Source organism: Kryptolebias marmoratus, linkage group LG23 (assembly GCF_001649575.2).
Source record: "Kryptolebias marmoratus isolate JLee-2015 linkage group LG23, ASM164957v2, whole genome shotgun sequence".
NCBI classification, from domain to species: Eukaryota; Metazoa; Chordata; class Actinopteri; order Cyprinodontiformes; family Rivulidae; genus Kryptolebias; species Kryptolebias marmoratus.
Window position 1 is genome coordinate 4,746,084 of NC_051452.1, and position 10,932 is coordinate 4,757,015.

General features: G+C 43.9%; 2 protein-coding genes across 5 annotated transcripts; both read left to right on the forward strand.

Moving 5' to 3' along the window:
- Positions 1 to 469: 469 nt before the first annotated feature.
- On the forward strand, positions 470 to 7,449 carry LOC108246809 (zinc finger protein 513). Of its 2 annotated transcripts, XM_025010183.2 has the most exons (8): positions 470 to 587; positions 881 to 1,089; positions 2,176 to 2,538; positions 3,138 to 3,260; positions 3,871 to 4,008; positions 4,079 to 4,570; positions 5,023 to 5,207; positions 5,680 to 7,449. In XM_025010183.2, the coding sequence occupies exons 4-8, from the start codon at positions 3,239 to 3,241 to the stop codon at positions 6,262 to 6,264; spliced, it is 1,422 nt and encodes a 473-aa protein (XP_024865951.1). In that variant the 5' UTR covers positions 470 to 587; positions 881 to 1,089; positions 2,176 to 2,538; positions 3,138 to 3,238; the 3' UTR covers positions 6,265 to 7,449. The 2 variants fall into 2 exon arrangements, with proteins under 2 accessions (XP_024865951.1, XP_017290020.1); XM_017434531.3 differs by lacking the exon at positions 2,176 to 2,538.
- A 156-nt stretch (positions 7,450 to 7,605) lies between these two features.
- On the forward strand, positions 7,606 to 10,599 carry plaat1l (phospholipase A and acyltransferase 1-like). Of its 3 annotated transcripts, none has more exons than XM_037973892.1 (4): positions 7,606 to 8,687; positions 9,157 to 9,286; positions 9,708 to 9,796; positions 9,883 to 10,599. In XM_037973892.1, exons 1-4 carry the CDS (start codon positions 8,679 to 8,681, stop codon positions 10,186 to 10,188), a joined length of 534 nt encoding a protein of 177 aa, XP_037829820.1. In that variant the 5' UTR covers positions 7,606 to 8,678; the 3' UTR covers positions 10,189 to 10,599. The 3 variants fall into 3 exon arrangements, with proteins under 3 accessions (XP_037829820.1, XP_037829819.1, XP_037829821.1); XM_037973893.1 differs by lacking the exon at positions 7,606 to 8,687 and having other exon boundaries at positions 8,708 to 9,286; positions 9,883 to 10,047; positions 10,123 to 10,599; XM_037973891.1 differs by lacking the exon at positions 7,606 to 8,687 and having other exon boundaries at positions 8,704 to 9,286.
- Positions 10,600 to 10,932: the final 333 nt, after the last annotated feature.

Sequence of the window (10,932 nt, forward strand, 5' to 3'; positions counted from 1 at the left end):
CAAATTACTTTATCCAATAGTAAGAAAAGTAACAAATGTTTGACTGCTTTTCACCTTTTAAAAATAAAAACAAGTTTACCAAGCAGTGAGTTTAAAGTCTTAGTCCCTGCACTACGAACCATCTCACGATTCACATGCAAACACAAATTACTCCAGCTAATAGGGTGAAAAATATAGCATTCCTCCAATAGGACCTTTGTTAAAATAGTAACAAGAAATATCCTAACAAGTGTTTGTCTGCATTNGTCTCTTTCTTACTGTTTATTCATTGTCACATGCTGTTTTTATTTTGTTTTTTAATTCTGTAAAGCACCTTGAAATGCCTTGCTGCTGAAATGTGCTATACAAATAAAATTTGATTGATTTGATTTTGATTGATTTAAAATGACAGAAACTACAAGGTGAGCAGGCACTTCTTTGTAGGCACTACATTTCCCACAATTCCCTCCGGCTCCTGTGAGTGACGTCACGCGGAGCCCGGATCCGGCGCAGAGCTGTCAGTAGCGAGTTGTGTGACAGCAGAACCGGAGTTTGGGGGTATTTCGCCTCGTTTCTGGACCGGACTCTTCTCGTGGGCTTTATCACAGGTCTGTTTCTTAGCGAACCGACGCCTATAGATGTCAGCTTCATGTGTAGGTTCAGGTTTAAATCGAAGTTTAAATTTTAAATTAAAGTTAACCGAGTGGTTAGTGGAATGGCTCCGTCTACTTGCTGGACGAAAATAACAGAAACTGTTTGACACCGTGAGCCTCAACGTGGCAGATGTGTGTGTGGTGTTATTTAAGAATATATTTTATTTTAAAGTGAGTTTAGTTCATGCTGTGTTGGTTTTAGTACAGTTTTAGTAGTTTATAAACAGTTTTGAGTGGGTCTGTTCCAGGAAGTAGTCGGCAGTGATGACAGCACCGTCGCTTGTGTCGGTTGGAGGAAGAGGAAGAGGAAGGAGGTGATGATGATGATGACATACAGTTAGCTGGCTGCCTGGGGGGCTGACGGACGGACCAGAGCCCGGCGGAGCAGAGCAGGATCTGGGCCGGAGAGAGGCGACCATGCCGCGGAGGAAACAGTCCAACCCTCAGCCGGTGAAAGGTGAGTTCACCTGCAGGGCTTGGTCTTCCTTACAGGCAGGCTTACTCAATAAGGAAGTGTCAGGGTTCACTCTCTGCACTTTCCTGTTCATTTCAAACGTGTTTTCTTAAAAACTGCAGGTTTTCTCAGCCTTTTTAAAAGTGGACCAACTGGAGAGGAAGACTGTTGTTCTTCCTCTCTTATCTCATCCTGAACGGTGATGGACTGTCCACTTCCTGTCTTCCTCCTCTCTGCTTCCTGTCTGCACTTCCTGGCCTCCCTCTGCTCCTTCCCGGCCTCCTTCCTCTCTTTCTTTCACGGCTTCCTGTTTAATTTCTCTCCCGTTCACCGTTTCTGCTCTCTGACACGAGCAGGCTTCTAAAATCCAGTTTTTGTTCAGATCAAACGATAAACTAAAAATAAAAGTTTTGATCTTTTGATAGAAACAAAGATGGTCTCAGAGGACTGGATGAGGACCATCCTCAGCTACTACCACTCAAATCTTTGCTCAGTATGTTGTATATTATGATTACTTCTCACTGATTTTATTCATAGAATATTTTGACAATGTGTTTTGTTTCATACCAACAGTTTTAGTTGCTTGTTTTTAGTTTTTGTATGAGGAAAGGCTGGTTGAAACGAGGGAAGGCCGGTGAGTTTTTACACCAGCACCTGGGAGCGACATCCACCTTGTAAAGGTGTTCTTCCAGTTCAGCTGCTTTTTTTTGACAGAACACCTACCATCTACCTACCTCCCAAAAAAAAGAAAAGTAAAACAACTCCGGGCATCCCCTCTCTGCAGTCGTAGTTTATTTTGGAAGGATTAGAAAGTGGAAACTATGGTCCTGGGTGAGCTCAGCTGGACTGATGTGCACCGCCTCTTTCATGTTGATTCATCTGAGCCGTGAAAATAAAATATAATAAAGATCTCCGGCCTGCAGGATGAGCTGCCAGGGCGAGATATTCAAAGAAAGGTTGAATAATTACTGAACAAATTCAAAAAGTGTTTGTTTAAAAGGACATCCCTAACTGAAACTGAAACACTTTAAACATCATGTTATATTTTAGAGTAAAAACACTTTTTTTGCTCCTTCTTCTTGGTTTTAGGAGGAAATTGAACATTTTCATCATCACTGAACCCCTAAAAGATCAGAGTGTTTCTGCTCCTGAACGGAAACAAAACGGTGGGACAGAAGATGATAATCAGCTGCTGAAAGGAATTCCTTTCCTGCTCGTATCTGTCTCCTTCCTCCACAGCCTGTGTTTATAGCGCCACCTGCTGGCCACGCCCTCCTCAGCTCTGATTCCATGTTGATGATGAACTTTAACCTCCATACAAATGGCCTCACCTCGGTGAATGTTCCAGCTGTGGGGTGGTAGTAGCTGAGAGTCGCTCACACAGAGGATGTGATTCCATGAAGGCTGCAGCTCATCACAGATCTGTGTGTTGATCAGTTCTTCATCGTTCAGGTGAATAAACTCACCTGCTGGGAAAATCACCTGGCTTCAGATTTGGAGCGTTGATAAATTAAAGCCACAACAGTGACTCAGAAAAATAAAACAGATAAAAGATATAAAATAAAAGTATTTATTTTAAAGTTAATGTTTGTTTTAATGAAAGAAGCTTCTTCAGGTAAAACCTGAGTGAAGTTTCTGCTTCATCAGAACGTCACAAAATAAACACTTCCTGTTCCCGACTCCCTCCTCATCCTCCAGCTCTTCCTCCTCTGCACTTATCTCATCCTCACTGGTTTCCTCCTGCACTCCGTCATGTCCTCCCTTTCCCTCACCGCTCCTCTTCCTCTCCCTCTCCTCCTCTTCCTCTCCCCCTCTCTCCTCCTCTCCCCCTCCCCTCTTCCCCTCTCTCCTCCTCTTCCTCTCCCCCTCTCCCCTCCTCTTCCTCTCCCCCTCTCTCCTCCTCTCCCTCTCCCCCTCCCTCCTCCTCCTCTCCTTCACTCCTTCATCGATCCCTGTCCAGTGAGACTCGGTCGTTGTTACTCAGCGTGATGTGTTCAGGGCAGTCGGGAGATTTCAGGTTCTGACAGACCTCCTGTTCTTGTTGGGTTCAGTGGAGTCGGAGGATGGAGCGGCGGCATGCGAGCCCAGCTGCCTGGTTCTGGAGAGCGACTTCCTGCTGAACGGCGAGCTGGCGTTCGGAGACTCGGAGCTCATGGGTCTGGACAGGGAGGCGGGTCAGTGACGCTCAAACATCCGGAGGTTCTGTTTGTCCCTCGGAAACAGGAAAATGAAATTCTGGGAGAACTTTAATATTTATCTTTAGGAACTGAAATTGTATTTTAAACGTTTTTGTAAGAAAAATGTTATAAAGAAACAAAGGAGTTTAGGTTGTTGACTAAAAATGAAAGAGTTAATTTTACACTTTTGTTCTTATCTGTGTGAACGCTGAGTCAGCATTATTGTTTTCCTTTTGGTTTTTTCAGCTTCTTCAGCGTCACACTGAAGTTCAGCAGAAAATGTCATTTCTCTGGTTTATGAATTGTTTATAATAAAATGAAGCGATAAAGGCTATAATTTAATCCATATTTAAAAATAAAAGATGTTTTGTCAGCTGAAATAAAGAAAGGAAAAATAAAAAGTTATTGTGAGTTAATCTGTGGAGACTGAGTTCCTCTAAACATGAACTTCAGTCTTGTTTAATGTTGGTGTTTCTGTTGAGAATAGTTTGTAGAAGTTTGTAGAAGTTGCTCAGGTTGAAGCGTTTTCTTTGTTAAAGTTGTTAAAGTGATGTTTAGTTTTTAACGTTTGGTGAATTAAAAAGTTTTTGCTGTTTTCTGTCTTCAGGTGTGACGGTGTTCTCCCTGAGCGTGGAGGAGGACCACCCCTCGACACCATCAGACTCCGCCTTCCCGTCCTTCCTCTCCTGTAAAGGGTGTGGTCAGCTGATGGAGGACATGCCCCTGGGGGCGGGGCTTGACCTTGGTAACTGTTGTTAGTCACAGGTCGGTCGAGTTGTTTCCTCTGAAACTAATCGTACATTTCCTGGTTCCAGGTGTGGGCCTGGACCTGGGGGCGGAGCTTTACTGTCTCACCTGTGAGGAGGGGCTGCAGCACGCTGCCTCCATCACCTCCTCGGAGGTGGAGAACTCCAGCCTGTCTGACAGGACCATCAGTGAGCACTCAGCCCGGAGGAGGAGAGCTGGAGGTAAGGTCGCCGACCTCTCCTCCAGACTGTACTCCTGCTCTCTGTGTGCCTTCACCTCCCGTTACTCCAACCACCTGAAACGCCACATGAGGATCCACGACGGCCAGAAGCCGTACCGCTGTCCCGTCTGCCCCTACGCCTCGGCCCAGCTCGTCAACCTGCAGCGCCACGCTCGCACCCACACCGGGGAGAAACCGTACCGCTGTTCGCAGTGCAGCTACGCCTGCAGCTCCCTGGGCAACCTGCGGAGGCACCAGCGCATGCACGCGCAGGTGCGTCCCCCGATGAGGCAGAGGAAGCCAGGGAGGAGGAGAAAAAACCCAGCAGGAGGTGAAGAAGGTATGAAACACAGGAGCAGTTTCAGCGTTTGGATTCTTAATCAGAGGATTTATTCACCTGTCCTACATTTCCCATCATGCAATTCTGCTTCTGCCTAAACTGATCAAACACAAAGTTCTAAACACTACAATTAAACCCAGTTAATCACCCGCAGAATAAAAAGCATGCAGCTTGTAATTGTTTCAGTTTTAATCCTGAAAGGGATTTTTTTATCTTCGATGTTCTGAAAAGAGGAAGCAGAAAATGAGGAAGAGAAAGTCTCTCCGGTTGAATGATCTACCTAAAACTGACCTCTGCTGAAATGAGGAACTTCCAGGAGAACATTTTTAGTTTTCTTTGACACATCAGCAGCTTAATCAGCTGAGAAGAGTTTCTGTTTATTTTTATAAACAGTTAATGGTGAGAGTAGCTAGTTCTTCTGTACATGTTGCCTAAAAGCTTCTCTGTGTCAGATTTGACCCTGAGAGTGACCCAGGACTCGTCTTTCCTCCGGACGTTGGGGGCCCTCGGCTCTCCCGCGGGGCCCCTCCCGGTCCTCCTCTTCCCCCTGTGCTGCCGGGCCTGTGGCCTCCCCCTGGAGGAGTTCGACCTGGAGGGGGACCGAGCCGAGGGGGAGGCGGAGGGTGACGGAGGACAGGTACGTGAAGTCAATTAGTAACCATAGCAACAGGCTCAGGCTTCCGTGTCGTGGTGAGAAGTTTCAACTTTATTGATGTCTTTAGGACTTTTGTTTCTTCAGCAGTAAAATAATATGAACAGGAAGTTTAACGAACATCAGAAGGAACCAAATGAGTTGTTTTCTTGTTGAGTTTCTTTCCTAGAGGCCTGAATAACTGCAAACAAACCTGAAGTGTGTCTTAGTTTCATAATAATCAGTGTTCTGGTTTGGTTCTTTGGCTTCAGAGTGGATCCAGCTGAATGTTTGCATGGTTCTCCTCCGGAATGAAGTCAGGAAGTGATCCAGATTACGAGAATAACTTAAACTCTGTCAGGCTGCAGGTTTTTGTTGGTCCAACCTTCAGCCTGACGCTTGTTTCAGTAAACTGAAGTACTCAGATCCTCAGGATAAGTAGATCAGAACACCTGTAACCAGGTCTTTGTGTCTTCAGGTGTGTCGTCGCTGCTCATTGGACCAGCTGTCCAAAGACGGATCGGGGCCTCCCTGCAGCCCCGTGGCTCCCTGCGGGTCCAGGCGGGGTCAGCGTGGCGCCAAGCTGTACCGCTGCCCTCACTGCCCCTTCCTGTCCCACTACCCCAACCACCTGACCCGTCACTCCCACACCCACTCCGAGGAGAAACCCCACCGCTGCCCCCACTGCTCCTACACGTCCTCGCACCTGGACAACCTGAAGCGCCACACGCGCGTGCACACAGGTGAGAAGCCCTACCAGTGCCCGGCGTGCAGCTACGCCTGCGGGAACCTGGCCAACTTGCGGCGCCACGAGCGCATCCACTCGGGCGCCAAGCCCTTCCACTGCAGCGTCTGCGGCTACTCGTGCAACCAGAGCATGAACCTGAAGAGGCACATGCTGCGGCACTCGGGTGAGAAACCGTACGCCTGCGCCGACTGCGGCTACACCACGGGCCACTGGGACAACTACAAACGCCACCAGAGGAAGCAGGGCCACAACACGCACAGCTGGGACAAACACGCCCCCATCGACGGGCCGAGTGTGGGGCCGGAGGAGCGTTAGATCCACCGAGTGTGTGTGAGTGTGTGTGGGAGTCGGGTTAAAGAAAACTGTTACTGTTCTTCAGCTGCACTGATGTGTGTGTTGTGAAAACACTGATAACCTTCTGTCTGCAACAAGCTACAAGAGTTAGCATGTTAGCAGGTGTTACAGCTACTGCTGCAGGCTCGCTATACAAGCTAACAACCAGCTGACAGTCTGAACGCTGACTCAGCAGATTTATTCTCAATACTTGGGATTAAATTTTGTTTTCAGTCTTGATCCTAAATATGAATATTTACCAAATGGCCCACCCTCACATGAACTCAGGTGCCTTCAACAGACAAAACGACTGTAAAGTTGCTCTGGCCTTAGTGTGTGTGTGTGTGTGTGTGTGTTGGACAGAGATTAGCTTCACTCTCTAATCTCAACGTGTCAAAGTCTGAATGTTTTTTTCTACAGATGATTTAGATTTTCTACCTGTGGTTGATTCGTCTCACCAGCTTTAAACGGACTCGATTCAAGTTATTTTTTAAATTTCTGGACATTTTGTGCAGCTTTCATCTCAGCTTTACTGGCACAGATTAAACGGGCTGCGTCTACTTCCTGCTGAAATAAACCAAAAGTGAATTAATTACAAAGACAGAGAATGTTTGAGGTGAAGCTTTTTAAAGAGTTTATTTGTGGTGACAGTGGTTACCTCCTGCTGTTTCTGAAAGCTTCAAGAAAAGTGAAACATTACAGTTTTTATCTGTTTAGTAAATTGACTTATTTAACGAACAAAACTATAAATCTGTGTGGAAATTAACCCCTTTTTTCTCTATCTGTGAGCAGACTGGATCTCCTTGGTGTCGGGGCTCAATGTTTAAATTATAAATTAGATCTTGTTTCTGTTTGACACCAGTCTGTAAATAATTTTCCTCAAATTACTTTAAGTTTTTGTTTGAAGCATTATTCTTATAAGATTATTTTGTTCAAAAATAAATAAATGTGCAATGTTTCTTTTTGTCTAAAACATTTTCTGTAATTTTAATCTTTTTTATTTTAAAAATGTTACAGCTTTTGTCTAATATTAAAGATGATTTATTTCTTAAAAAAGGACGACTTCTTGTAAAAGAACAGTTCAGCTGAATTATTATTATTCTGCCTGAAGTCAGTCTGGATGTTTCCACAGAACAGATCTGATAAAATAAAATAAATGTTTATTAATCTGTCTCCGATCAATTATCACATATTTCCAATATTACACATATTATTTAATCGGTTTCATTTGTGTTTATAGATATATTTTACACTTTTTATTGAATTTAAATCTTTTATTTCAAACATGCGAAAGAATTTACAGAAAATACTAAAGTTAAAAATGATAAAGTAGATAAAGATTGATGAGTGTAGAGCTTGATCTTTGCTGATTTTGTTTACTGAAAGGAAGCCAGTAAATAAACTTTCCCTTCATGATTTATCAGTGTTTTTATGCTTTTATTCACCTTTTCAGTATCAACCCCATTTATTTGAGTCTTTAGATTAAGATTTACTTTATTTTTAAATAACAGTAGTTTCATTTAAACCAGTAAATCCATCATCGTTTATCGTTTAATAGGAACAGTTTGGGCCCACCACTGACCCCTGCGGGACGCCACAAGCAAATGTCCCAACATTTAATTTCACAAACTGCAGCCTGTTTCCTAAATAACCCGATTCCTAAACGCCCCAGTTGGTTCAGGAACACACCGTGATCATTTTTCAGCTCTCTGACTTTTTACTTCCTTCATTCTGACAGGACATGTACCGGTTTAAAACGATAATGTAAGGGTTTTAAATTCCCTCCATTACTCTTTACCCACCGTCATGTCCTGATTTCCTACAGTATTCTTACACTTTTATTATTAATAACTGAGAGAAGGAGGGGCTTCACAGTTCACCGCTAACAGGAGGGATTTAATCCAGTCAGATTTCATCCAGCTCAGATTCTGTCCTTCCAGGTCCAGTTACTGCCAGCTCTGAGTGAGCTCCCCGCAGACCGGTGGTGAAAGGGTTAACTGGCTGTTTAACCCCTCAGCTTCTGCTGTTTGCTGTCAGCTGCTCACTCAGGATTATTTGTCAGAACAATCCAGAAAACTACACAAAACAAACATTTAAATCTTTTATTGTTCACTCTGTCTTCTGCTTCTTATCGGTGTTAAGTTTGAAGCTGCTTCCTCTTTCAGCCTGTGTGTTTAGGAAACACCTGCAAGCCTCCCTGAGGTGGAGGGATGGTTCGAGTCTGAACCCAGCCCCAGGCTCGTTTCAGAGAACAGAGAGTTTCAGATGATGGGAGCTGGAGGCAGCGGACCGAGGCGGTGACAGACTGCTGAACAGAACCATCACACCCCTGTATGTAAAGCAGGCACAGATGGACCTCTGCTTCCAGAAACAGGAGGCGAACATCACAGCAAGCCATGGGTCTGGTGAGTACGTGGAAACACTGGTCCAGCTCCTTAAATAAAAAGATGTGAAGGGTTTAATGATGGCAGATCACAGCTGTAGTTCCTCCAGATGTGCCAGAGTTAACAAACTGGGACTGAAAAAGGACTTTTTGTTGGACCTCGGCAGACTTTGGGCTGTTTTAGTCCGTTCAGCTCCTTCAGCAGGTGGCAGCTGTGACTTCTGGTTTCTGTAACTTTAATCATTTTTAAAAAACTGAACTTTATTTTCACTGTAGAAATGCATCCAGTTCCTTCATTCTCTGAACTCTGCTTCAGCTGCTGGCTTTGTTTTTGTTTTTGTTTGTTTTCATATTTCTAACGACGGTTTTACTCCTTCTAGTTTGGATAATTTAAGCATCTATTTGATTCTTTTTAGTTACTGTAGGTCAAAGTTCACGTTATAGTTGGTCACCACCCTGAATGAATGTCATCTGGTGGTTTCTTCCTGCAGAAAAACTCCCATCCCAAGTTATTCCCGGGAGACATTGTGGAGTATCCCAGGAACAAATACTTCTCTCATTTTGGGATATATTTTGGAGAGCGGGACGGCGTTCCTTACGTGGCTCACCTGACGTGTCGAGGTGGGTGTTTTCTTCTCTGACTGAAACCTGAAACTCTGAAAAGCTGACAGAAAACAGATATCTTGATGAGGAGATTCATTCACTGGGAACGTTCTGCAGATATCTGCTCTAACTTGTTCCGTTTTCATTCTGCTCTGTTCTTTGTTTGTGTTAATTTAACCATTCGTCCATCAGAACCTTCAGCTCCTTCAGCCGATGGCTGCTGTGATTTTTAGTTTTTGTAACTTTTATGCTTTTCATAATATTTCACTTTATTTGCAAATATTTTCCCCATAGAAACCCATGGAGAGACTTTGTCTGTTTCAGCTGTTTGTCTTCTTATGCTGCCTTTAGCTTTTAGCTGTTGTTACTTGTAGCTTTAGTCAGCCTTTTGTGTTTAATTTTTGTCTAATTTTATTATTTTGCTGAATAATTCTGGCAGATTCTGACACTAAGATCCCTCTGTTCGGTCGAGCTCTGAGGGCAGAGGTCAAGCTGGATCCTGTGGAGCTGCTGGGGAACAAATACAAGGTAAAACAGGAACAAACCGGGTCGTAAAAGGTTCTGACCGACCCAGTTTGAGTCTGAGATCAACCTGTTATAAAAACCCAAACCAGGTGAACAACATGCTGGACGACACACACACGGCCCGGGACTTCCACACGGTGGTGAAGCCCGCCATCGAAGACATGTTGGGCCGCGAGGTGACCTTTGACATCCTGTTCCACAACAGCGAGCACCAGGTGACGCTCTTCAGATACGGAGTGAAGAAGTCCCAACAGGTGAGGCGAGTGGGCGGGGCTTACACACCTGGTTTGCAGTGGAACACGGTGGTAATCTGTGTGTGTGTGTCACAGATCGAACAGGTCTACGAGCACATCATGCCGTCCTGGAAGAAGCTGTTTAAGGAGAAGAAGTTGTAAAAAGATGCAGTGTTCAGATTTCACCGCCAGGGGGAGCTGTCGTTCTGATTTCAGCTTTAAGAACTCAGAAAGTTTCACTTTTCTCCAACGAAGAAAAAAATAAATTCCTCCTTTTTGTTTCATCCAGGGGTTTCTGGTTTCTTGTTTTCACATCCTTCCTTCAGCCCAGTTTTCTTCAGGATTTCTGACCTTTGACCCCTCTTCCTCTCCTCCTCATCAGTCCTGGTTAGGGTCCTGGTAGGGTTTAAATGTATTTAAATACATTTATGATTATTGTTCTAAACTGGCAGAGAGGGTAACAGGGATCAAATTAGGATTATGGGTAAAAATGTTTCAAATGTTGTAACTGAATTCATACTGTAATTTTATATTTTTGTAGATGTCTTCTAATAAAGTTACTTTTAAAACTCAGGACTTTTTACCTAAATTCTTCTTGTTAGTTGTTTTGTTTTTCTGCTGACTAATCTGACATCTGATTGTTTGTTTTAATCAAAGATGGCTTCAGTTTCTGATTCAAGTCGGTTTATTCTTAAACCTTTTACTTATAAATTATAACTTAGGAAGTCGTAATAATGTGAACGTTTTCTGTCCGTTTTTAGTCTATTTCTGCAAACTTTGTGCTTTTTTAGCCGTTCATCCATCAAAACCTTCGGCTCATTCAGCTGACGGCTGCTGGGACTTTTGGTTTTTGTAATTTTGTATGTTTCAAAATATTTAGATTTATTTACAAAGATCTTCTCCACA

Coding starts and splice junctions, on each gene's coding strand:
- plaat1l (XM_037973891.1), top strand. CDS start 9,130: ATGTCATCTGGTGGTTTCTTCCTGCAGAAAAACTCCCATCCCAAGTTA. Junction 9,287..9,707: donor GGCTCACCTGACGTGTCGAG/GTGGGTGTTTTC, acceptor TAATTCTGGCAG/ATTCTGACACTAAGATCCCT. Junction 9,797..9,882: donor TGCTGGGGAACAAATACAAG/GTAAAACAGGAA, acceptor AACCCAAACCAG/GTGAACAACATGCTGGACGA.
- LOC108246809 (XM_017434531.3), top strand. CDS start 1,050: ATGCCGCGGAGGAAACAGTCCAACCCTCAGCCGGTGAAAG. Junction 4,009..4,078: donor GGGGGCGGGGCTTGACCTTG/GTAACTGTTGTT, acceptor TCCTGGTTCCAG/GTGTGGGCCTGGACCTGGGG. Junction 4,571..5,022: donor CCCAGCAGGAGGTGAAGAAG/GTATGAAACACA, acceptor TCTCTGTGTCAG/ATTTGACCCTGAGAGTGACC.